Genomic DNA, 23,171 nt, shown 5'->3' with positions numbered 1-23,171 from the left:
TTGTTGTTGTTTTTTATATTTCAATTTTACAAAGCATAAATTATCACTTACAATGCACATATCATCTCACGCCCCACTCCTACACAACACATAATTTTAGCTGCCACTGTATACGCCAAAATATGTGTTTAATACTGAGGGTTAGGGGTTGTGAAAAATCCATAACCTGTATATGAACAACCACCACTAATAAAAACCTGTTTGAAGAGAGTGCGAGTTTCTGTTTTGTTTGTGCTGTTGCAGCTCTATCGCGAAGGTTAGCATTTCAGTCAGATGTTATCAACATCTCCTCACATGATCCAGACATTTTTGGAAACGCCTTTTAATGTGTCGATAGCATCTTTCATATGTTGGATAATGATAAGACTGCAGGTGAGAATTCAACCCTGAACGAATCAACTTCTCCTTTACATACTCTTCCCTCTCTCCTTATTCTTGGTCTTAATATAGCAGTATTCACCTGTGAATGTAGAGGTTTAATCTTTAAGAATCCAGTTGACTGTCTGTATCCTGTTGAAAAAATCTGGCTGTGGTTATTTAATCTAAATGATTTCCTACAGTTTTCACACTTTTTAAAAAGCAACACAAGCATACAGAGACAAATACGGGGTTGTTTTTCAGTATGGAATAGTTGGGCTGAGTCTGACGCTTTAAGAATTTATTTTGGGAAGGCAAGACGAAAGGAAAGAAGGTTGCTGTATCTTTGAACATTAAAGCTCTGATCCCAGTACCTGAGCAGACTATGTGTGTCAGAGAGTGTGTTGGGTTAAAGACCATCTTTTATTATTCTTTGATCTATTCCAGTAGAGTTGTCAGTTTCACCGCCAGAATACTTTTACTATACCTAACACAGTTCTATTATACATTAGTTGAAGATTTTGAATGTAATTTTGCAGCAGTGTAAATGTCTTTACTGTCACTTTTGATCCATTTAATGCATCCTTGCTGGATAAAACTTTTAATTTCAACAATTGGTGCAGTCGTGGCCTAATGGTTAGAGAGTCAGACTGGTAACCCGAAAGTTGCGGGTTCGAGTCTCAATATTGGCAGGAAATTAGCAAGGCACCTAAACCCCAATCGCTCCCCAGGCGCCAGAGCAAAAATGACTGTTCTCTGCTTCATGTGTGTATGTGTTCATTACTCACTGCTCCTAGTGTGTGTGCACTAACTTGAATGGGTTAAATTGCAGAGGACAAATTCAGAGTATAGGTTACCATACTTGGCCTTCATGTCATGTCACTGTCATTTCTTTAAAGAAAAAACATTTAAACCAAACATTTGAATGGTAGTATGTGTGTATATAATGTATTCATTATAAGCTGTAGGAAGATGTCATTGGTTGTTCAATTTATTCCAAAAAAATTTGTTTACCATTTTAGGCGAACCATTTTAGAGGACGGCACCCTCAGGATCGCCAACGTTACCAAGTCTGACGCAGGGAGGTACACTTGCATTGCCAGAAACCCCTTCGGTACATCCAGCAGTTCTGGGACTTTAGTGGTCAAAGGTAAAACACCTTTCACATTTCACAAACAGCACATTTCTCTTGTTTCTAAGCGGACGCCTTAAACCGGATGAGAACCAGTGGAAAAACAGTGAGCAACCCAAGCATGAAATTGATAATGAAATATATAGTTGTTTTATGTTCCTGCCGGTTTGACAGAGGTATAACTCATCCAAGCTTTTGTCATGTGTGAGTTATTGGTCCAGCCGTTGGTGTGAAAAAATCCTTAGCCGTCCACAGCACCGGGAGCGGATTTTCTCCTCGTCTCCCAGTCACTTTATACATGTTTAATTAAAAATATGCTGCTGTTGCAAGCTTTGTTTGTTTTTTTCTCAATTTACTCCTTTAATAACTTTAGGCATTACATATGCATGTTTTCAGACACTTTGATGGCTTCAAGAAGGGTTATTCAAATTCAGGACATGAAAATATTTTTTTATGTACAGTATATATATATATAATTTTGTTTGTTTAAATTAATTTTAAAATGAGGCAGTCTCCCTTTTTTATGGCTACAGTCATTGCATCAACATGTACATGCTGACTAAAAAATGTCATCTATGATTTTAGCTGGTTTAAGGTGGTTTAAGCTGGTCTAGCTGCTCTCCCAACCGGAAAACCATGCTGGTTTCAGCTGGTTAAGCTAATTCAGTCTCCAAGACTGACAGGCTGAAAATTGCCCAAAACATTCTCTAAAGCAGGGGAGTCAAACTCAGTTCCTGGAGGGCCACTGTCTTGCAGAGTTCAGCTCCATCCCTAATTAAACACACCTGAACCTTAAAAGTTTTTGGATCTGGTTGGAGCTACACTCTGCAGGACAATGGCCCTCCACGAGTGGAGTTTGACACATGCACTCCATACGCATCATGTCCCCCATGATCTGAACCCCCGAGAGGAACGCAATGGAACCGAACACGATTTCATCTGAGGGGGACCATAACACCCCCCACCACTACCTCCCCGGGATACGAACCGCAAGCCCCCCTTAGAACTATAAAAGCCCCCCAAGTCCTGTGTCCTGTAGATTTCTTTTTACAACAAATCTAAAGTATTTTAAAGTAATGCATGTGAAAGTTTCTCATGGTCCTTTTTTCCCTTTGTCTCACTCAAAACTTTTTTTTTTTTTTACAGAACCAACCAAGATTACAGTCCCCCCTTTGAGTATGGATGGCACGGTGGGGGAGAGCATTGTCTTGCCTTGTGAAGTATCTAAAGACTCCACTCTACACCCCATCTTCAAGTGGTTCTTCAACGGGAAACTCATTGATTTCAGCAGACATGATCACTTCTGGATGATTGGAGGGGTGCGTTATAATTCATAGCTGTATTTCTGAATTACTGTAGCCTCGGATTCCTCTTTGAAAGAACTAGGGGTAGTGGAATGCGAGTGAGGAATGATTGAGATTTCTTGCCATTTTATCTTTTTTTTTTTTTTTAGCTCAGCTAGCAATGGAGGGAACCTGAGTACAAGCCCTTACGAAAATTACTACAAATAAAACCAAAAAAACATGGTTATTATAGTTAAACCATGGTAACTACAAATTAACCATGGTTTTGCTACACTAACTATAGTTTAACCATGTTATTTGTTGTAAAACTGTGGTTATACAAATGGTACTCAATCTGCCAAAAAACTATGGTTACTACACTTTTACTATAATAAAACCATGGTTGATTTTCGCTGCTCTCTGAACATAGAGGCACAAATCTGTCTGATTAAAGGATTTTTATCGCACACTGTTTAGCACACAGTGAACGTCAAATAGCTATCCACAGGACCCACTCTCTGACTGTGTAGATCATCCAGCTTCTCAGGTTGTCAAGTATTGCTTTTGAGAACCTGGAGAGACCAGTGATCAAATGCACAAATGGCTGACTCTCACTAACAACAGTAGGGTTGCTTGTTAAAGTGAGATAAAGGATCCTTATCTGAACTGAAGAGCCAATCAAATATGAGAGCAGATGGTCCTTTGCTACTTAATTGGCATGTGTTCCCTGATGTTTTTCAAATGTGTCATAACTACAGAAATGAAAATATATTTGACTTCTGAGACCTAAAAAAGTACCACAGTATTACCATAACACTTGCGTTCAAAAGTTTGGGGTCAGTTAGAACAAATTAATACTTTTATTCAGCAAAAATGCTTTAAATAGTTCAAAAGTCTCAGTAAAGGCATCTATAATTTTCAAATAAATCTTGTTCTTTGAACTTTCTATTCATTAGTATCATGAAAAATCATGGTTTCCACAAAAATATTAAGCAGCACAACTGTTTTCAACTTCCGTAATAATAAAGAAATGTTTCTTGAGCACCAAATCAGCATATTGGAATGATTTCTGAAGTATCATGTGACACTAAAGATTGGAGTAATGATGCTGAAAATGGAATACCATTTCAAAATATATTAAAATATAAAATGTTAAATTAAAAATGTAATTATATTGATCAAATAAATGCAGCCTTGGTGAGCATAAGATATGTACAGTAAAAACATTTAAAAATCCTCAAACCTTTGAACAGTAGTGTACCATACAGCCTACTATTTGTAATTGTCAGTTCAATTATTTACTCATCTGCAGAATAACGTATTTGAATTATCTTCATTAATGAATTACTTTCAAAATATACTAATACTATAGTAATACTATAGTTTTTTTTAAGTACCTTAGTGTAGCATTTACATTCCATAATACATGAATAAAGTGATGGATTGTAACTTTTTTATATGATACTCTTTTTTTAATTTTTTTATAGGGATCTTCTGGGGATCTCATGATCAGAAACGTGCAGCTGAAGCACTCTGGGAAGTACGTCTGCATGGTGCATACAGCAGTGGACAGTGTGTCTGCAGCGGCAGACTTAATTGTCAGAGGTATGTGCGTCTTGCCTCGAGTAGGCTGTTTAGTATTCTACACTTTTCTGAGCATTTATCAAATCTAAATTAAAAAGGCCTTACAATTTTCCCTGCTATTTCTGTTGTATTCCGTGATTCAGCTCTTGAAGTAATGACTACAGGAGTATCTGAAATCAATGCATTAATTCCCTGCTTCGTGCTCTTTAGAACCTTTTGTATTTCCATCATCAAGTGAACGATCACTCTCCCTGGTTCTGAATATTAAACATGTCGGCTTTTGTGGGCAGACTTGTCTCACATCGCAAGGTACTTGGTCACCTTGCTGTGCCCTTCTCTGATGAGAATACACAGCAAGTTTGAGTCCTTTTTGTCTCTTTGACGGCGGTGTTGTCAGGGCCCCCTGGTGCTCCAGTGGGTGTGTTGGTGGGGGACGTTACAGACAGGACTGCTCAGCTCTCGTGGGGCCCCGGACCTGACAACCACAGTCCCGTTACCCTCTACATCGTGCAAGCCAGGACCCCTTTCTCTATCGGATGGCAGGCAGTCAAAACCGGTATAGAAATCTGCAGTACTTTCTCGTAGTTTATACACTGCCCGGCAAAAAATTTCCGCTGATTGGATTTAAAAAGGCAAATGCTTAAGAGTCAATGATTGGATCATTATTGCAGTCATTATTATGTTTCTAGCATGTTATGTGTTTGGCAACTGTTCTTCTGACCCTAACTGATGGAGTGTGTAGCTTTTCATTTCTTAAACAACCATGTAGGAAGACACATCATGGCCATATTCCAGGGTGAAAATGTCAAGATTCATCAGGCTCAAATTGTGAAAGAATGGTTATAAGAGGGAGCAAGAAGAACAATTTTCACACTTGAATTGGTACCTATGAGTCCAGACCTTAAATTCATTGAAAGTCTTTGGTATGTGCTTGAGGAGACTTTACAGAGTGCTGGACTCTTGCATTGTCAATACAAGGTCTTGACCAAAAATGTATGCATGGAAATGCTCTTGATGGAAATAACTTCACAACATTTATTTATAAACATAATAATCATGCAATAATGATCCAGTCATTTAAATCCAAACAGTATTTATTTATTTTTTGCCCGGACAGTGTATAATAGAAATATAAGCAACTGTTCATTTGTTTTATACTGGGTTTTTTTTTGGAGTGAGTCACTTAAATGTGATTCATGCAAATGCTTTTTTTAAATGCACTCTAAAAGATAAAAAAAGAAACTGGCAATTGCCAAGATAGACCAAAATAATTATGCTAGGCTACTCATTTGTGCAGATGGGCATTGATGTGTTTTTCCATTCCAAATTTTCTTTAATCCTAGTTCCTGATTCTGTGCCTGGACAGATGATTCATGCGACGGCAGTGAATCTAAATCCGTGGGTAGATTATGAATTTAGAGTTGTGGCTATCAACGGCGTGGGGGTTGGGGAACCCAGTGTGCCATCCAAAACCGTTCGCACCAAAGCTGCAGGTATGCGCCCATCCCTCCTGATACCATATCTGTCATCTCTAATACATCAGGAAGGAGAAATGTAATTTAATTCTATAATTAGTTTAAATCACCGGGAGTGACTCCTCGTAATAGAGATCAGCCATGAGAAATAAACACTCGAGCATTCACAGAGGTTTTCCTGGGAACAACCAAATTGCAAAATAATTAGGTCACAAATTAAGTGTGCAGAAATCGGACTGGCTTCACAGAAGGTTCACTCATTTAAAACCGCAAGAAAATGTAGTTGCATGGAAATTTAGGGCAAAATAAAGTTTAGCTATATTATTTAAGGCAAGGCCCAAACCTGCTGCACCCTGGTCATTAGCGATCAGGAAATACAGCTATCAATAATTCATGTCAACACCAACAAAAATTGTGTGGACTTCTCACGAATTCTATGAGGCAGTAACACACGAAAGGCGCTATTTTAAGCTCAGGTACCGTGTGCAACTGCTTCGATCACTGACATGCAAACAGCTGTTACCTTCAGATCCCAATTCAGCAAATTAAACTTAGTTCACACAGCATCTACATTTTCCAGGATTGTACACTATTTAACAGCAATGTCTTAAAATAAAATACTGTAGAAACTGTGAAAATCAAGGATATAGGTCATTTTCTGCCGTAATTACTGAAAAAAGTTACTATATTGCATCACGGGAAGATAGTGTAAATAGTTATGTAGTGTAAATGGGTATAATTAGAGTTATTAATTTTCCCTTTGGCTGGAGAATTGGCCATTATTTACTTTTAATTAATTTGCTCCCAGCCAGAGTAAATGTGTTACAATAGAACACAATTGTCTTTCCTGTTTACACTGAGATAATATGAAATATTTAGTGACTGACTCTTAATTTAACTCGCAAGCTACACTATATACATATAGATACATCATATTATAAATTATAGAAGAAAAAAAACAGATATCAACATATGTCACCAAAGATCTATGAAAAACATAATAAAATAAACTTTGATTATTATATTACAAAGCAATTATCATAAAGTGACATAAACAACAACCACATAGTGAAATCTTAATTAACATTTTAAACCAGCCTGAACTGGTTTGGTTTGCTAGTCTTATCTGGTTTAAGCAGGTCTAACTGGTCTCCTAGCCAGGCCAGCTGGTTGGACCAGCTATAAAAGTGCAAAAAAAGGGAGAAAAAAACCTGGCTGGGAGACATGCTAAGACCATCTTTCGGCAGGAAACTAAAAATTCTACAGGTTATTACGTTCTACCTCATCCAAAATCTTTGAAGCATTTTGAAAAGAGCCTTGAGCCGCTGCTCAGGAAGAGGAAGTGTTCGGATTTGCAGGCAATCCCACAGGTATAAAACCCGTTTTCTTCTGTTATGCTGTCTGTTCTCTGTTCTCTGTTCTGGCTCATAGATCCTGAAGTCGCCCCAGCTAACGTGAGTGGAGGTGGAGGCAACCGAGGCGAACTCGTGATTGTTTGGGAGGTGAGCTCAGCGTCTTTATTGTGACAGGAGCATTTTCAAATAAGTCTTCTCTGATGAATCGGATTCTGAGGGAATTCTCCACGGTGACGTGGTTTAAATTAGACAAGGTTTAATTAAAAGGCAGTTCTGTCGTCTTTGCTCTTTGCCTCGGTGGGATTGCTCCCTCTGGTATGTAAATCATAATGAAGACGCAGATATGAGACAGCTTTCACACCAGTAAATCTGAAATGACAATGTTTATCAATGGCTTTCTTGTAATCTTACCGGCTGTCACGACAGATATTCAGCGGCGTGTTTAAATACAGTATTACTTTCCAAATACACCACATTTTTCACTAAGTCCAGGGGTTTCTTGACTGACACAGTAGTGCTTAAATTTGTCAACTAAATTTACTTGCATTCAATGGATTTCAGATTATGTTGGCAACAATGTAAACCTACCACGGAAAATTGCTTGTCAACTTGCAGTAATGTAACGTCATGTCAGCTGAATGATTTTGCTTTAATGCATTTTAATGCATTAATGCATTATTGCTCATACTTTTAACAACCCCCTAACCCTGTGAAACGTTACCTTTGTAAATCATCCCGCACCGTTTGTTTAATAGGCATGAGTGACAGGAGAATAAGAGTGCGCATTTTAATTTTTTGTGCTTATAATGCTAAAATGACTCTGTTAGCTTTGGATTTTGAATTTGAGTGGTTCAGATGAAACAGTCAGGTACCGGACTCAAAAATACCAATCATTTTCTCCATGGAGGAACTGGCTTTGAACGATAACTTAAACGTTTAAAGACAAACATACTGCGAGCTACAAGGTTGTTAATTGAAGTTAAGCAATTTGGAGAAAAACTACATTCTACAAAAAATCTCCAGCAATCAAAAAATCAAAGCAAGCAAATAGCATCAAAAGAACTCTTTAGCGCCCACCCGCTTCCATGAAGCATTGATAATGATGTATATATGAGCAATATCACACACGAGTACCCATGCGGCTGTAAATCAGCATGGTTGTGATTTGGCCGTAGACATGGCTACGAGATCTAAATAAATACATTCTCGCCTAAAAACGTTTAAAACTGCATTCTGTGACACAATAGCAGTAGTATTTGTAAATGTATGGTGGTCGTCCGCCATGACACTCTCTGTGAGAAATGTTGTAAGGGGAGTGATACAAAAGGTTAAACGGTTCCAGTGCTGATACTGGGGGAATATCGCACGGCTGGAAAAGGCTCTCGGCCAATCAGATTCGAGAACCAGAACTGTTTCACAAACTGTGTGTGTGTATATATATACAGACCCTTTCCAAAAAATTAGAATGTCATGGAAAAGTTTATTTATTTCCATAATTCCATTCAAAACGTTAAACTTCCATAGATTATAGATTCAGGGCCCACAACTTAAACGATTTCAAGTATTTAGTTGTTTATTTGTACATAATTTGGGCTTCCAGCTCATAAAACCCACAAAAACAGGATTTCAAAAAATTTGAATATTACATGAAATCACACAGTAATTACACAGTGATACCATGGTCATTGAACCAGGTTTTGGTTATTTTGGCAATGTGGGCAGGTGCAAATCCTGCTGGAAAATGAAGGAAGCATGAAGTGCTCTGAAAATGTCCTGGAAGACGGCTGCATTGACTCTGGATTTAATAAAGCACAGTGGACCAAAGTCCTCTTTTCTGATGAGAGCAAATTTTGCATCTCATTTGGAAACCAAGGTCCCAGAGTCTGGAGGAAGAATGGAGAGGCACACAATCCAAGATGCTTGAAGTCCAGTGTGAAGTTTCCACAGTCTGTGTTGGTTTGGGGAGCCATGTCATCGGCTGGTGTTGGTCCACTGTGCTGTCCACTCAACGCAGCCGTCTACCAGGACATTTTCACAGCACTTCATGCTTCCTTCATTTTCCAGCAGGATTTGCAGCTGCCCACACTGCCAAAAGAACCAAAACCTGGTTCAATGACCATGGTATCACTGTGTAATTACTGTGTGATTATGTAATATTCTAATTTTTTGGGTTTTATCAGCTGGAAGCCCAAATTATGTACAAATAAACAACTAAATACTTGAAATCGTTTATGTTGTGGGCCCTGAATCTATAATCTATGGAAGTTTAACGTTTTGAATGGAATTATGGAAATAAATCAACTTTTCCATGATATTCTAATTTTTTGGAAAGGGTCTGTATATAACGTCTGCCAATTTCTTATATGCATAAACACTGAGTGATTTAGGAACAAAACAAGTAACTTTCTTTATGAGTGAGTCATTGAATCATGTGACATTACGTTTGATTCTCAACTTCTTTTCTCACAGTCTTTGCCGGAGGAGCTACAAAATGGAGAAAAGTTTGGTTATGTGGTGGCATTTCGTCCGCTTGGCACTACCACATGGAAACAGAGCGTGCTGGCCTCGGCTGATGCATCACGATATGTTTATAAAAATGACACTTTTCCACCACTCACACGGTTTGAAGTAAAAGTCGGCGTCTACAACGACATCGGAGAGGGACCGTTTAGCCCGGTGGTTGTTGTATATTCAGCAGATGAAGGTTAATATGCTTGTATTCTGTGCTGATTGTATGCAAATTGTGCAAGGACATTATTGGACATCATTTAAGAATGACAAAGTTGATGGATGCATTGCAGTTTTTAATTACACTCCCTCTACAGCTGTGTTAGTGCACTTTGATGGTAATTTCTTTATTCGCAAGTGTGCTAACACCACAATTAGTTCTTGCAAACAGGTGGTACATTTAAGCACTAAAATCCTGTAAACTGTCTGTTCTCATTAGCTGTTGTTTTTTCCATTCCTTTCCACTTGTTTTTGAAATGGCTGACCTCACTTACAGAACCCTCTGTAGCTCCTCCAAGAGTCTGGGCCCGCACTCTGTCCGCGTCTGAGATCGAGGTATTCTGGGAACCGGTCCACCAAAGCGGCAGCAAAGGACGGATAACAGGCTATGAGGTACGTAATCACCATAAATGGAGGAAGGGAAAAAAAGAGACTCTGACCTCAGTCTGCATCACCTCAATCAGATTCCGTAATGTATGCACTGTGCTGATGGCAGGGTGTGCAATTTCCTGTTCCCCAACAAGAGTCTGCGATCCCCCGGCCACATTTTTCATAATCTCATCTGCAGAATGAAGAGGTCTTCTCACAGCTGGTCCTGTCTCCCGGGGAGCGCCAATACCCAGGCTTTCTGGGCACTTCTATAAATCACCTTTCAGATGTGTGGACATCATACATCAATTCCCCCTCCTGCAAACACTTCAGCTGCTAGGTCGTTTCTCACTGCGTGAGAAACCCACAGGATTCTGCCCATTTCTCTCCTTCCAACCCGAACGAGCCTTCCGCGAGAAATCCCAGGTCACGCGGTTGCTCCGTGGTGAAACCACAAAGTCGTTCACAGCTTCGGGTAGTAAAAAGAGCACATGAAAATCCACAAATACTTTTCAGAGTCCCTTGCTGCAGTCTGCAGATGTTTATTGAACGCAGTAAAAAAAGAAACCGAGCCACAGTGACTTTGTCACCGTTCATAGTGTATTGAACCCTAATGCAGGAACAAAAATGACATTCCTCTCAAGTCGATTTCTTAGCTGTGAGGTTGGAAGCACACTTACTCAAGCAGAAACATAACGCTCATTCAATTCATTAAAAAGATTGTGTGTATATACAGTATTTTTCGGATAAGTCATAAAATATAAATGTACGTTTTTCGGATCAATTTAAGTCATATTTTTTTTAGCATCTGAAACGTGATGTGACTTTTATAATGCAATTAACATAACATAAAACATGCGTAAAGCGCACTTTTGGATTGCTGCCGATTGAGAGAAGTACATTTGCCTGAGTTTATTTTTAAAGCTCATTTCCTACACGCCGGTAGTTTCAGTTTAAATAAATGTTGTTTATGCTTGTTGTTTATAATAAATGTTGTTTATAATGAGTGCAACTTTAATTAGTTTGTTTTATACTCATATTTTTCACTACTGCTCTGAATTCAGTAAAAAAATTAAGAATTTGTTGTGAAGTGAGGGTGAACTAAAACACATGCTTGTAAGCGGTTTGTTTTATTTACAGTATTTCTGACTTTTGCACCAATGTTACTTTTTTATTTGTAAATTTTAATTGTGTTTGTGTGTAATTTAGTGTAATTTAATTTGAAAGAAAATAACACACAAAAAAAGAACATAACTAATCATGCCCCTGACCTGCACATGCATTTCATAAGCATCATTTCCCAATCATATGAGCACTTCAAGTAGCAACGGCTGGATGGAGAACTTTGATTAATTATTCATATAATTTGTAATCAATTCAAAGCCCAGATTTTTATGATTTAGAGGACGTCACACTGAATGCGCTATTTTTCCATTGTTTTCCTATGTAAACACACTAGACTAGTTAAAAGAAGTTCAACTTTGAAAAAAAAAAAGCATCTCTAGACTTTGCGCAACATTCCGCTGATCTGCGTCTCTGTGTGAACCGGCCCTTACTGTCTCTTTAAATATAACCTTTACTATTACAGGTGCAGTGGTTGGAGGATGGGTCCCCAGAAAGCGATGCAGAGAGGGTAAGGGTCACGGAAAGCTCAGTCAATATCACAGGTCTGAAGGGAAGCACGATCTATCTGATGTCAGTCAGAGCACACAACAGCGCTGGCACCGGGCCCTCCAGCGCCCCCATCAGCATCACTACCAAGAAGCCACGTAAGTCATATAGTTGTTAAACGATTGATTTCTGCTGAAACAAAGTAAATGAGTAGTTGACGAAACGCATTTCTGGAAGTTGACATTTCCTGCATTGTGGAATGAGTCCTGTATTTGTTATGCATGTAGCTTTTCTGACATACTAGTATAGAAACTAAAAACAAAGTATCGAGTATAGTCTATAGAAGCAGTGGGGCCAGTGCCCTGGGGCCTCAGACTTCCAGGGGCCTCCAAACTGGGTGCCCAAGACTGGCAAAGGAAGCTGTACGGCAGGCACCTTACCACATATAGTGCAAGTTAAGGCCCTCAGGCTGCACATACAGCGTACACTGACAGCTAGAGCACGCCATATAGTATGTATATATATATAAAAATGGATATATACTGTATATACCATTATCAATTAATGTAGAAGAAGGGGTCTGCCACTAAATGAGTAGAGTGGAACTTCAAAGATGTGAGATTAGAGGCCTGACAGGATCATAATCCGACCCTGTTAAACTCTTAGTGGGGTGTTTTCAACACTATGAGAGATTAAGGTGGGCTCTGTTAAACTACCGTTGCTAAATAGGCTCATTATCTGATGCCAATAATCAAGAACAAAACACTGTGTTTAACTGAGCCAGAAACTGATCAGATAAACTATGACATTACTATGGAGGGAGTCTTATGGCTATTTTCAGCTAATAGACTGAGCGTACAATTAAAGGCCGCTTTAAAATAAAGAGCTTAACAGATCTCTTTCTTTGTGTTGGAGCAGATAGGCGATTGTTCTTTTTCCTTTTTTACGGTAGATTCTCTGAATAAGCATTCTGTGATAGCGCAGACCACTGTTATGATCGAGTATAGTTATCATAATAGCATGTATTGTAGACTCGGTGGGCTGAGTATCATTAGTTAAATTGCTTCAAATTACAATATCTATTATCCTCAATTTTTTAAAGCATGAATGCCGGGTGCACAACGTCCTAGCCATGAAATTTTATGAGAAAGGAGATCAGATTTTCCCTGGTTCGGTGTTCTATTGTTCTATTTAAACTATGTTTAAATTCCTCAATTACTGTGAAAAGTCATTCAGTGAAAGATGTTTTCTGAATTGTTTGAGTGAGCACATGACCGGGCAGAGGCAAACACAACATTTATACAATTGCTCCTAAGCAACCCTACATCAGGAGCAACTATTTTACTGTTAGGGAGTTTGGGAAATAAAGGAAAAAAGGACACACTTACATTCAAGCAGTCTGTCACGTCAGAAGATTGAAAATTGCAATATTACAATTATTGCAATTTATTCTATTTGAACATCTCTGCTAAGTCGCATAAAATGGATTCAATCTAATTTCTTTTGTGTCACAATTCTGATGTTATGTAAAGAAATGTTGGCCTTAAAGGGGTAATTCACCCTAAAAAGAAATTTCTGGTATTATTTACTCAACCTCATGTTGTGCCAAACTTATACTACTTTTTTTCTTCTGTGGAACAAAAAATAATGTCTACTCAGATTTGTTGTCTTACTATGAAAGTGGATGGGGACCAGGTCCTGTCAAGCTCCAAAGAGATGAAAGCATAATAAAAGTAGTCAATACAGCTCATTTACCATTCAAAGAAATCTTAAGAATCCACACAATTGCTCTGTATGATTAATAAACAAACATTTAAGTTGTGTTTTCACTTTAAAAAAAAAAAATCTTAACAGCCATGGCCACCATTCACTTTCATTGTATGGAAAAGAGCAGCTTGGACATTCTGCTACAGGATTCGAAAGACATGAGTGTGAATGAATGATATATTCCTTTTAATGCTCTGCATAATGTTTCATTGTTTCATAGCAGTTTTTTTTTTTTGCTGCTTGCTACATAAAAAATACTCTTAAGGTTCCAGGTTATAGTCCAGCTAATTTAAAGTGAGAGCTAAGCTGTATTGAATCCGTGCCACTGAGCTTTTGTAAATTTAAGTGATACCTCAGCTGCTGATTGTAAAGATTGCAAAATCTAACCAGGAGATGTTGTTCGCTTCTATTACACAGGTTGGAAGTAAATCAGAATATGATTTATGTCTTTTAGCTCCAAGTCAAGCCCCAGGGAACATTGAGTGGAACCTGACCAACTCAAAGGTCTTTCTGAACTGGGAACATGTGAAGGCGATGGACAATGAATCAGAAGTAACAGGCTACAAGGTAATCTGTTTTTTTCCCGCTCTCGCTCTTCTGTTTCTTTGCTGATAAACATGCTGTATCAGTGTGCCACATAAGCTGGTGTTTCACATAAAACAACTTAGAGATAAATGACTGAGAACATTACCTTTGAAAGCTGCATTATATACTGTTTTTTCATTTCACTTTTTTATTTTGAGGTGCTAGTGAAGCCTTTCCAGATACGCTCATGCAACTTCCTTTGAACTTCTTATTTGAAGTGCAAACCATTTTGCATGACATTGTATTTAATGCCAGTTTTAAGTGACAACTGGTTATGTACAGCATTTTTAGTTACTAAAGACATTTTGCATACCATTACATATCATATGAAATCTTAACATATTGTCACCTTCCTAAAATAATTGCCCAAGTCATTTTTTCAGGTTTCTGAGAAAACACAAAAAACTGAACCTAACTTCAGAGGTTGAGTAGATTTTCGTTCTTCTTGATGCAGCTCATTCTTTTGACTTAGGCAAAATAAAACGGGCTAAGTCACACTCTTGACATAGGCCATTATACTACAGGGGTAGAATGGCATGATCTGTTCAACTGAGGATGTGGGTGATTTTACCAGAGGTGACCAGCATCATGAGGAGATAAAAAAATATTTTTGTCAAAAAATTACTTAGGCAATTATTTTAGGAAGGTGACCAACCTTGCTGTAAATGGTTACCGACCTTTTTGCACTGTTCATTTCAGGGCTGTTTAAATGTCATCTTGCGTGAGATTGGTCAAAACAGATCAAATTAGCATAAACGGTAGCCTATAGTAGCAGAGGCCATTCTCTCTCCTTTTTGCTAGCAAAACTTTTAGTAAAAATATGAAAAACTCAAGGTTTGCTTTTCACAAGACCCTTTAGCAAATAGTATAATCCATAAATGGTAAAAGTGAATGGATTAAAGCAAATATCTGGCTAGACATTAAATGTTAAGGTTTTTTTTTTTTTTTTTTGTTCTAGATTTGATTTCCCCTTTAGTATAATCTTTTTATTTTTTTCTAATTTAATTTCCCCAATAAAGCACTCAAGGTCATAGATACAGTTCAGAAACATCTTAGTCTTTTTTACATTTCAGAACAAGCTTCTTCAAACTCCTGCTGCGCTCAAAACCGAAGTCATCTGTAGCAGTAGTTCATACAGAATGTTCAGAAAGAGGATTAAAAATTGTCCGATGTGATTCATTTCTTTTGAGCAAATTAATTTGCTCCAGCGTTCTGCCAGCTAATTGACGACGGCCTCTCTGAAATGTAGACTAGAGGTTTGTCGGGTCGGCGAACAGCTGGACGGCTCTGATGCTATCCTCCATCTGGAGCTACGAGCTTAGCGACTCCTCACCAAAGACACCATTCATTTGCAATCCTAACTGTCCGCTGTGAGGCACCAGCAGAATAATGCAATCAATAATCATAAATTCTCTAGTCTGTGTGAGCACGAAAGAATATCAGTTTGGTGGCTATTTGTTTTGCTCTGTCAATCTAAAAAAAAAAAGAATTTAAATGAAAAATGGATTGTAAAACCTATTTTTTTCACAGCGAGATATGTCAGCAAACATTCTAATCCTCCCACTAGAAATCAATTTGAAATTTGAAATTGATAACGATTTTTTAATTAGTATTCCCTCTTTTACCTGGGTTTTGGAGATTGCATGGAGACGGTGGGAAATATTAATAACAGACTTTCATGCACTTTTCAGTGCTGCTGTTGGCTTTTTTTAAGGAAAAAATGTACAAATATGAGGGAAGAACACTAAAGTTTAATAAAAATACATTAAAAAAGGCAAACTACAGCTACAGGATATATGTCACTATGCAAAACAAAAAGCTCACAGGAAAAAGCACAAGTTCACTACTGTATAATCAGTTGGTCAAAACCTGGCTAAAAAATATTTCCAAATTATTGCACTCTCAAATAAAACAATTGACTCTAAGCATAACTTTTTAATAATATTTCAATAAAAGGTGAAGATGTCACTTTAGGCCACTACTGTATTGCACTCCAAAAGTGAGCGGTTTATAATTTGTTTTCTTTTGCAAAAAAAATAAATAGTTTTATAAATTTACAAACATGACCTATTTTTGTGAAATGTCAAGTGTGCTTGTGTTATTTTTCTTCACGATAAATGCTACTTTCATGTCATATTTCAGCATTTTTTGTGTTCAAATACGTTTTGTGGCCGCTGTACGGCATGAAATATCCTTCTTGTGAATTATTTGTTTATTTTTGAGTATTTTTATCTAATATCTGCATCTCACTGACCCACTTTCTCCTGCGTAGGTTGTGTATCGTCAAAACTGGCACAGGGGAAGCAGCGTAGTGGAGACCAACAGGACGTCCGTGGAGCTTCAGGTGCCGTCAGAAGAAGACCTGCTCGTTCAGATCAAAGCCCTGAGTGACGGAGGAGACGGCAGCAGCAGTAGCCCTATACGGATACCTAAGATGTCAAGTAAGGCTTCATGTGAGCTCATTAAATATAGTGCGTGCTGATATTTGAGCTTGTACACATAGAATCAAACTGCTAACCTTGCAATATCTTGACATTTGTAGTTGCCTAATTCATATGATCCTGTCTGTGATGTCTTTGTGTTTGTCTCCATCACAGGCCTGAACTCAAGGGGATACTTCAGTTCAGACGCAAGCAAGATGGCCCATGTTCACGGAGTAGTGTTTCTGATGTTGTCATTGGTGTTTTCATAGAATTTTGCCTTTATTTAAAGCTGAAGTGAGTCATTTCCGTGCCACTAATATCACCGAGTTGAATTGCAAAAAATGACTGTTGTTTCCCAAACACTGTTTGCTAGAGTGTAGAGAAATCAGCCTAAAAATGACTTGCTTAAAATTGTTGCATAAATAGGAACAAGTGTTTTAAAATATTACACACGTCAGCTTTAACACTGCAAAAAAAAAAAGATTTCTTTCCCATTATTTTTGTCCTGTTCCAGTAAAAATATCTAAACATTCTTAAATCAAGATACATTTATTTGAGAAGCAAAATGAGTAAAGATATTAAAGGGATAGTTCACCCAAAAATGAAAATGCTGTCCTCATTTACTCACCCTCATGTTGTTCCAAACCTGTATGACTTTCTTTCTTCTGCTGAACACAAAAGACGATATTTTGAAGAAAGTCGACTGATGGACCCCATTGACTTCCATAGTAGGAAAAAAAAATACTATGGAAGTCAATTGGGGAACATCAACTGTTTAATTACCAACCTTCTTTAAAATATCTTCTTTTGTGTTTAGCAGAAGAAAGGAAATCATACAGGTTTAGAACAACATGAGGGTGAGTAAATGATGACAGCATTTTCATTTTTGGGTGAACTATCCCTTTAATGACAAAAATTGATCAAAATTATACTTAAAACCAGAACAATTATCTGCCAATGGGGTTAGAAAAATAATCCTGTTTTGCCTTTGAATTAACTTTATTTTTCTGAACACGTCGGCAGATATTTTTTCTTAAATATCTTTAAATATTTTTCTTAAATATTAGAAATTTGCTTCATTTAGATACTTTTTTTTTTTTTTTTTTTTTTGAAAACAAGACTTCAAATTAAACAAGATCATCAAGTACCTTGATTTAAAAATGTTTTGGTATTTGTACTGGAAAACAAGACAAAAAGACTAAGGAAGAAACAGACTTTAAAAGTGTTTGTTTGATTGGTTGGTTATAGTTACATTTTATTTTCCTTTTTTTTTTTTTAAGAAGATAAAAATTCCTGAGTCAGCTCCATTGCCTTATATTGTGATGGGTTTTTTTACCTCTTTGTCAAACTATTTGTCTTTTGTATGTAGATTTTATGCAAAAAAAAAGCAGGCTTTCTCTTTTAGCTAATGATTTTGCTTAGGTGTTCAGAACTGAGATTCAAATTGAGCACAATATTAAGTCCAGTAATGCAGTAGTGACCTGGAATGTTGGATCTCCAAGAGAAATCCTTGAATTATGAATTATATCCATGCTGTTTTTCCTCATACACACGTCAGTCAAGTCAATGACGCTGTGTCTGTTTATGTAAAAAGGCCTTTAGATAGATGAGATATATTGTGTTGTTTTGCATAAACCTGAGAGATATTACTGTTTTGATGAATAGCAACAGTTTGGTTTAATACATAGTTTCTGGATAATTACACTGATTTATTGCTGCTAGTTAGTTTTGAATTATTATTCTGGAAAATTACTTTGACAATGGTTTGAAATGAGACATATATCTTGTTCCTTTAAATTCAACCCATTGTTTATCAATTCACTTATGATTTCTTCTGTCATTCATATTTTCCTATGGGAGTCAGTTAAACAGTAGGTTTCATTCCTGACATGTTTCAAAGATGGTTCATCATGTTTGTTCCTGTGATTAATCTTTCTTTCAAACATCTGCTGAGTTTGTACGCTTGAAGATGAGACCAAAGTGTGTCATCAGAACTGTGCGCTTAACAGATATTCCCTCTGCCAGTTTAATGTTTTCTAAATATTTTTGTCGAAAAGAAATGTTTTATATCCTCTAGTTTTTTTATTTAATCATTTTTATTTGTTTCAAAATTTGTATTTATTAGTAATGACCATGCAAACGTAAAACCATTATTTATTATTACTTTTTTATTTTTATTTTATTTATTATTTTTATGAAATGTATGTTGTTTATTGTATTTGTATGTTTGTTTTATTTTTATGTGTCAATCACCTGATAGTATCCATATTTTTTGCCTTATTTTGAAATTTTGCATTTTATAAATGTAACATATTCGCCTGGTGTTTTCTTTTGCTGTTATGTAAGCATATTGAGCTATTTAATACCTTTGTATTAATCCTGTACAATCTCTGAGAGATAAAATAAATGCAATTTCATATTGAAATATATGTAGAGCAAATATGTGATTAGCTACAGTATCCGTAATAGCCTCCAACTGGCACTACAGCATTTTTGATCTGGGAGGAGACATTTCATTCTAATTTGATGAATGGAAGAGAGCTTATTGGCTGATCTACAGTATATGGTTGCCTAGAGACGATTCCTTCAAAGACTTGCATACTGATTGGTAATTACCAATAGACTGAGATTAGTCTCTGCTGGATGAGAGCGTAAAGATGGCAGGCATACTTGCAGATATTTAAATTACAGAAAAATATACAGTGGATCCAGAAGTCTGAGCGTACTAGTTAAAATGCTTCTATTTTGCATTTTTCTAATTAAGTACAACTTTCTTTTCAGTACAAATGATATTATCAGCATAATAATTTGATTGAAATGTTGAAGTGAAAAATAACATGCATTTCTTTGCATTCACATGCACCCCCTTTAACTTTAATGCACTTAAACTGACATGAACTCTAAAAGTTTGTGTAAAACCTGTAGTGTTGATCATTTTATCCAGCATCATTTGAGAAAGATCTAAAAAGCATCTTGTGGTTTAATTGGAATTGAAACATCTCTTAACTGATAACCTTTCTACAGAGCCCCTAAAGGCACATGGTGATGGAAAACGATATGAGATGGGAGAAAAAATATATTTCAATGCTTATGCGCTCTCTTGCATAAGGAACCCTAAAAGTGTCATGGTGATGGAAAAAAATATATGAAATGGGAGGATAAATTATATGTCAACGCTTTGGCATCTCTCGCAAATGTTTTGCATTCCCCCGAGAAACTTTGCATTCACTCACAAAATGTTTGCGTTTTCCAGAGAAACTGCATGTATAGAGTGATATGATTATTCATACATGTGAAATTCAAAAATATAAACGTACTATGTGTCTGAATTGAGTTCAGAAATGAAAACCAATCGGAGCGCTGGGTTGTTAGCCCCGCCCCCTTGCCTACCGATCGGGTTGCAGTGCAGGTTTGAAGACAGATGCAGAGTGATGGAGAAATGTGATATGAGAGTGTAAAAATACAAAAATATTTTTCTTAAACTGTTCAAAGTAGGGATGGGCAAATGAAGCCTCATGAAGCACTGAGGCTTTCTCTTGATTGTTCCAGGAAAAGATTCGAAGCATCATGAGTGTCGAAAACAGCGCCATCTTGCAGCAGGTCAAATTTATAGCAGCCATATACCCCAGTGGCAGCGCCGTTGTTTTATCTATTAAGCACAAATAAAAGCCTGACAAAGCTAAATATTCAGTTTTCTGATCATATAATTCACGTATTAAAGTGAGGCAATAAGTTAAATGTAACAATTATATTAATACTAAATATAAAAAAAAAAAAAAAGAGTTGCTCAATGCAAGTGAATGGTGGTCTAATTATTTTATGGTTTCTATGCTGTTTATATGGCAGAATATATGAGCATGTAACATAGGCTATAGGCTTATTTATAAAATAAAAAAATTATAAAAATGTTAGTAAATGGACTTAAACTTCCAAAAACCTTTAGAGTAGTGTTCTGGGTTCAAACATTCCGACACGCAAAGTGAAGCATTCACATGACTGGAAAGGCTTTGTTTTTCGTTGATCACGTGTTTCTCTGAAAACAATATGCGCTCCGGCCATAGACAGTAAAAGAAATGGACACAGCGACCCCATTGGATTCAACGGAGAAAAGTGAAGTCAATTAGAAGCACTCACTTCCTGAAGGCCGAGCGTACTGCGCAGACTCAAACTGAGCTTGACGACGTAGATGAGACGTGAGCAACCTGTCTGTCTTCTAGTAGCTGTGCCAAGAGAAATCTGAATCATTCCCTTCCGAAACTTGCAGAGACGGAGAGTGTGAGTAGGAGCTGTCCATGAGCTGGGAGCAGGAGCAACTTTTGCTAAGTATTCTGATTAATTATTTTGTCATTTTGCCTCCACGCTCTCCACCCCCGATTGCCGGCGAGCTTCTCCTCCTGTCCATACGGTAATTTCTCTACTGTGAGACAGAGAGTCGCATGGTTATGACGCAATCGTTAGCCTATTCTTACAAAAACTGCTTCTACGGGTGCCATAACGTAAGATACAAGGTAATGAAGCCTTTTATACATTTTCGTATTTCTTTAGAAATAAATAATGGACAAATGGAGTCTTTAAAGCTACACTGTGTAATTTTTTTAGTTGATTCTTAGCAAAAAACACTTAGTTCTTTCAAAAATATATGTGCTCATTAAAGTATATTTACTTCTTTCAAGTAATAAAGTATTCTCGTAAGTTTATAATCTGCCATTGAAAGTACATACGGGTGAGGGGTTCGAATGCCGGTCGCCATGTTGCCCCTCCATCTTGAAACTACATTAGCCAAAGAGGGACATACCTGTAAATTCAAGCTTCGCCTTTAGCGCTTTACACTCAGTGACACAGAGACGAGTGCGAGGGGGAGATTACTCGCGACTGCCGGCAGATTTGAAAGATTGCTGATGGAGGATCACACCTATTTTCGAGGACATGTAGCAGAGTCGCCAAGGAAGCGAAAGAGAGAGTTAAAACGTCAACGCGACAGGCAAATCAGCAAGACCAAATTCAATACTGGAGTAACTTTTCCCAGATGGAAAGAGCTCATGAGGAGCAAAGATTTTAAAACGGACACCGAAGTTGCCTGCTTTCTTCTCGACAGGTAATCCAGCCTATTTGTGTAAATTCGAAGTTTTATAGTTGCTTGTCTAACCATAGCATGGTTGTGCATAACGCCAGAACGACCTCTAGTATAACTTGCGTTACTTTTCCTCACGTCAATGGTGAAAAAGTATTGTTTACCTTGTAACATAAAAATGTGCTGCAACGGATCACAGGTGATGAATAGTTTTAAAGGCGCAATTGGACGAAGTCGAACTGGAAGCCATGTTAATCTTGGAATAATACGGCCACCGTTGGAGTTAAAACGCCCTCGAAATTGAAAGGAACAGAAACTAATATTCACTGGGTAGTCATATACAATTTCACCGCTAGATGGGGGAAATTATCACACAGTGTAGCTTTAAACACCTGAGATGTAAAGTTATTCGCTGTCAAAGTGACGCCAAAATGAATGGGAGTCAATGGAATGCTAACAGCAGGGTCTGCTAATCAATGGCGGCGCCCGGGGAAGCTTCAGTTTTTAAGAAAGAGAAGGGCTTTAAAGTTAAATTATATATTTCGAGTTACATCGACAACTTTGAGGGTGAGTATTCTCTCATATCATGCGAAATCCGACTAGCGAATCGGTTTCTAAAATCGTTGTCTCCGTTTCTGAGAAAATAAATTTTATGAAAGTTTTGCCGCTAGTACACTTCGCTATAGAACGCTTCGCTATGCGGAAGTAAAGACGCTGACTGAGATTTTACCGGAAATACGTCAGCAGCGTTCGTGCATAGAGCATATAGAATATAATGTCACTTACTATGATGATGGTATTCATGTATTGTATGTGTTCCCTGAGTTATATATTGTAACTCATTGTTGATATACAATATTGAATGCATATTCTGGTCTGTGATCAGGCCAGATTTTTTTTCTCTGTGTGAGCATTCTTCCAAGTTGGATTTCCCTAATTGATGGCGAGCCTCCCACTTCGACCCTGAAAGGATCACGAACCAAGAGGAAAGGATAATTTTCCATTCTATTATTTTTCTTCGGACAAGTAAGAGAACACATTCCCAGAGACTTTTTTTTTTTCTTTTTCTTTTTTTTATGGGACTAAAAACATCTCAGGAGCACAATTAGAAAATTCAAGACTGATCAATCTTCCGATTGACACATAGTTGAACTTGAAAAAAACTTATTTCAGTGTGAGTTACATGTGATATCATTGGTATTTGTTTTCATTTGTGATCACTTACATTGATTGTGATTACTGTTAAATGTAAAGTAATTCAGAGGGTGCACCCAGGGTATACAGTATATAGTTTTTTCCCCCCCGTTTTTATTATGTACTTTGTTTATGTGATCAAGGTAAAAAGAAAACAGTAAAGGAAAAAAATTTTTGCGTTTTCCCGAGAAACGTTACTTTCGCTCGCAAAATAATTGCGGTTTCCTGAGAAACTTTG

At 37.3% G+C, this 23,171-nt stretch overlaps 1 protein-coding gene across 2 annotated transcripts in view; it reads left to right on the top strand.

Moving 5' to 3' along the window:
• Nucleotides 1-17,138, top strand: part of cntn6 (contactin 6) — an 87,130-nt gene extending 69,992 nt beyond the window's left edge. For both annotated transcript variants that reach the window (XM_079883603.1, XM_079883604.1), the window contains exons 12-23: nt 1,380-1,507; nt 2,636-2,808; nt 4,260-4,377; nt 4,754-4,912; nt 5,700-5,849; nt 7,263-7,333; nt 9,656-9,890; nt 10,191-10,306; nt 11,871-12,051; nt 14,115-14,227; nt 16,518-16,686; nt 16,843-17,138. In XM_079883603.1, coding sequence (XP_079739729.1) covers nt 1,380-1,507; nt 2,636-2,808; nt 4,260-4,377; nt 4,754-4,912; nt 5,700-5,849; nt 7,263-7,333; nt 9,656-9,890; nt 10,191-10,306; nt 11,871-12,051; nt 14,115-14,227; nt 16,518-16,686; nt 16,843-16,937 — 1,708 coding nt within the window. In that variant the 3' untranslated portion in view covers nt 16,938-17,138. The remainder of the gene's footprint in view (nt 1-1,379; nt 1,508-2,635; nt 2,809-4,259; nt 4,378-4,753; nt 4,913-5,699; nt 5,850-7,262; nt 7,334-9,655; nt 9,891-10,190; nt 10,307-11,870; nt 12,052-14,114; nt 14,228-16,517; nt 16,687-16,842) is intronic.
• The last annotated feature ends 6,033 nt before the right edge of the window (nt 17,139-23,171 follow it).

This window comes from Squalius cephalus, assembly GCF_949319135.1.
Source record: "Squalius cephalus genome assembly, chromosome: 10".
NCBI lineage: Eukaryota > Metazoa > Chordata > Actinopteri > Cypriniformes > Leuciscidae > Squalius > Squalius cephalus.
This window is presented reverse-complemented; position numbering and strand designations above follow the sequence as displayed.